The sequence below is a fragment of the Octopus sinensis genome, linkage group LG21, assembly GCF_006345805.1.
Source record: "Octopus sinensis linkage group LG21, ASM634580v1, whole genome shotgun sequence".
NCBI classification, from domain to species: domain Eukaryota; kingdom Metazoa; phylum Mollusca; class Cephalopoda; order Octopoda; family Octopodidae; genus Octopus; species Octopus sinensis.
Window position 1 is genome coordinate 19,007,273 of NC_043017.1, and position 2,663 is coordinate 19,009,935.

At 37.9% G+C, this 2,663-nt stretch overlaps 1 protein-coding gene across 1 annotated transcript; it reads right to left on the reverse strand.

Moving 5' to 3' along the window:
• LOC115222801 (protein GVQW3) lies at positions 1-2,156 on the reverse strand. The gene is made up of 2 exons (XM_029793104.1): positions 1,734-2,156; positions 1-30 (listed from the first exon to the last, which is right to left on the reverse strand). The coding sequence occupies exons 1-2, from the start codon at positions 2,154-2,156 to the stop codon at positions 1-3; spliced, it is 453 nt and encodes a 150-aa protein (XP_029648964.1).
• Between the last annotated feature and the right edge of the window lie 507 nt (positions 2,157-2,663).

The following is a 2,663-nucleotide window of genomic DNA, read 5'->3' on the forward strand; positions in this document are numbered from 1 at the left end:
TCATTTCTTAATATTCCAAAGATAACAATTCTGAAAACAAAAAAGAATAAATAAAATGGAGAATGTTTTTCAAAATTTCAATTTTTAATACTTATGTTCTTTGTTCCTTAACTTTTCCTGTTAAGGTATATGGGACAGTCATCTGAAACTGGTGTACTTTCACCTTCATTTTAAATGTCTCATCCTTGAATGAATAAATTATTCTACTTTTAACTCACATGGTACTTAAATGCATTAAATTTTGGCAATCTTTCAGTTGTAGCTGCAGACTTGTCCAAAATCACAACTGTTTTGTTTGTTAATTTCTGTAAAGTTTTTTTTATATTTCTTTAAAGAGAGGAGAAAATGAGAAGGCGATATTTGCTTTGAAGTGAGAGCAGGAAGTTGAAATAGAGAAGGTGAAAAATGTGTTTGTGTATATGAAATGGACGTATGTATGTGTGTGTGTGAAAGAGACCGACAGAATAAGTACTAGGCTTACAAAGAATAAGTCCTGGGGTTGATTTCTTCGACTAAAGGTGGTGCTCCAGCATGGCCGCAGTCAAATGACAAACAAGTAAAAGAGAGTAAGTGCCTCTTTCACATACATGCATGACAACACACCTTTACTTGCTTTCTCACACACACACACATACAAAAGAGATGTATGTATATGTATTGATATATATATATACGTGAATATGAAAGATGATGTGTGTGAGAGAGAGAGCGAGTGCCACTTACACATATATGCAAAAAGAAAAAAATACAACACACCTTCACTCACTCACACTTTCTCGTTCACAAGCACGCACACGTCCATACATTACTTCAAAGCAAATGTCGCTTTTTCAATTCTTTGTCTTGCAATTTCTGCTGTTCAAAGTAAATGGTCGCCTTCCAAAATATAAGTGTAGGAATGTTACCCGCCGATCGGGGTTGTATGGATTTACTGACCCATTAGCAGCTTCATCTTAGAAAATAAGTCCCTACCCTCTCACTCATTCAGTAACTTATTGCACAGGCAAATTATGAAAATATTTGAACAGCTGTTTTACAAATACGGAGATTTATATGAATTTTCAAAAGAGAGAAGTGTTAAATTTACAAATAAAAAGGCGATTCGAAGCTGCCAGCAAATATTTTAAAATCAACAATTTCGTGAACGTTTCAAGTTAAGCGGCGAAGCCACTAGAGCATCTAAATGCAGTTATTGCCGTCAAGACGTTAAATGAAATTTGGCAGAATTACGTTTCCCGGCGAAAGTGAAGAACACGTACACCCGCCGGTTAGGATTTGAGTATTTGTTACGCCGAAAACGGGTGGTGTACGTATTCTTTACCTCCGTCCGTTTTCCAAGGTGCAGATAGCGATTATGTTGATAAAATCTAATCTTTTTTCAGTCCAAGTGCAAATAACTCCCTCATAGCCATCGTATATGTATTCAGTTATGAAACTATCGATTTTGTATTATAATAGTGTAAAACTAAATTGGGGACTTATTTCATCTAGCTTTCCAACCACAAATATAGGATATTCAAAAATATCTGGCAAACCTTAGGGATGACCAACGAAAAGCTTCCATGGTCCTTGTCGCCATTTCCCCACAAAAACCATTATAGCTAACGATTATCCAAGACAATACGGAAGAATGATCTAAAAAACGAGCTCATACAAAATCGCGTATTGAAGTCGATTCATATACAATCAAAACTAGTTCATGGCCCTTTAAAAGCTTCTCAAAAGTCATTTACTTTTTGGTAGCTTTCTTCGCTGTTAGTTTCTTGACGGGTTTCTGCTTCTTCACATTCTTCGCTGGCTTCTTCGGGTTTGACTACACTGGATTTTGCGGGAGAGTTGGCAGACTTCAATGCTGCCTTCTTAGGTGTCGCCGGTTTGTTTTTCACAGTACCAGACATTTTAGCGACTTTCGCAGGCTCGCGTTTTATATCCAAATCTTCGGTGATAATGGACTGAACCGAACCGTAACTAATGTTCACATCCTTTGATAACTTACGGATGGTGATTTTTCGATTTCTCTTCAAAGCTTCAAGCACATCTGCGATGTTTTTATTCGTTCTGCTGGTTGCGGGTCTCCCTGACCGTTCATCACTATCCACACTTCTCCGGCCATATTGGAAACGTCTGTACCAATCGTAGACTTGTGTGCGGCTCATACACTCCTCTCCGTAAACTATCTGCAACTTTGCGTAGGTCTCTAGGCAGGTATCGCCAAGCCTTTGGCAAAATTTGATGCAGATTCTCTGCTCGACTTTCTCTGACATGGTTAATGCGACAAATACACGCTAAACACTTAAGATTCCCAAGAACTACTGTAAACAACGGAAGTGAGCTAGAATGTAAAAACTTAGTGCGCATGCACAGCAGATTATAAAGTCTCTCAGGTGCCGAGCGGCTTCACTCTGCGTGCTTTATCTTCGTTACCATGACAACGGTCATGTTGCTTATTGATCACACCACGTAAAAAGATTACGTTGGATCAATGATTTGACTGAATTTAATGTACTACCAATAAACACAATGGCCATTCAACCGAAAGCCAATAGTTTGTTCAGTGATTCTCAGAGAAAAGGAAGATGCATCTTCTCATTAACAAAATTTGGTTTGAAAGTTTTAAGAGATGCCTTCATTTGCACAACGTTAAAATGACTACTGAAGCTATC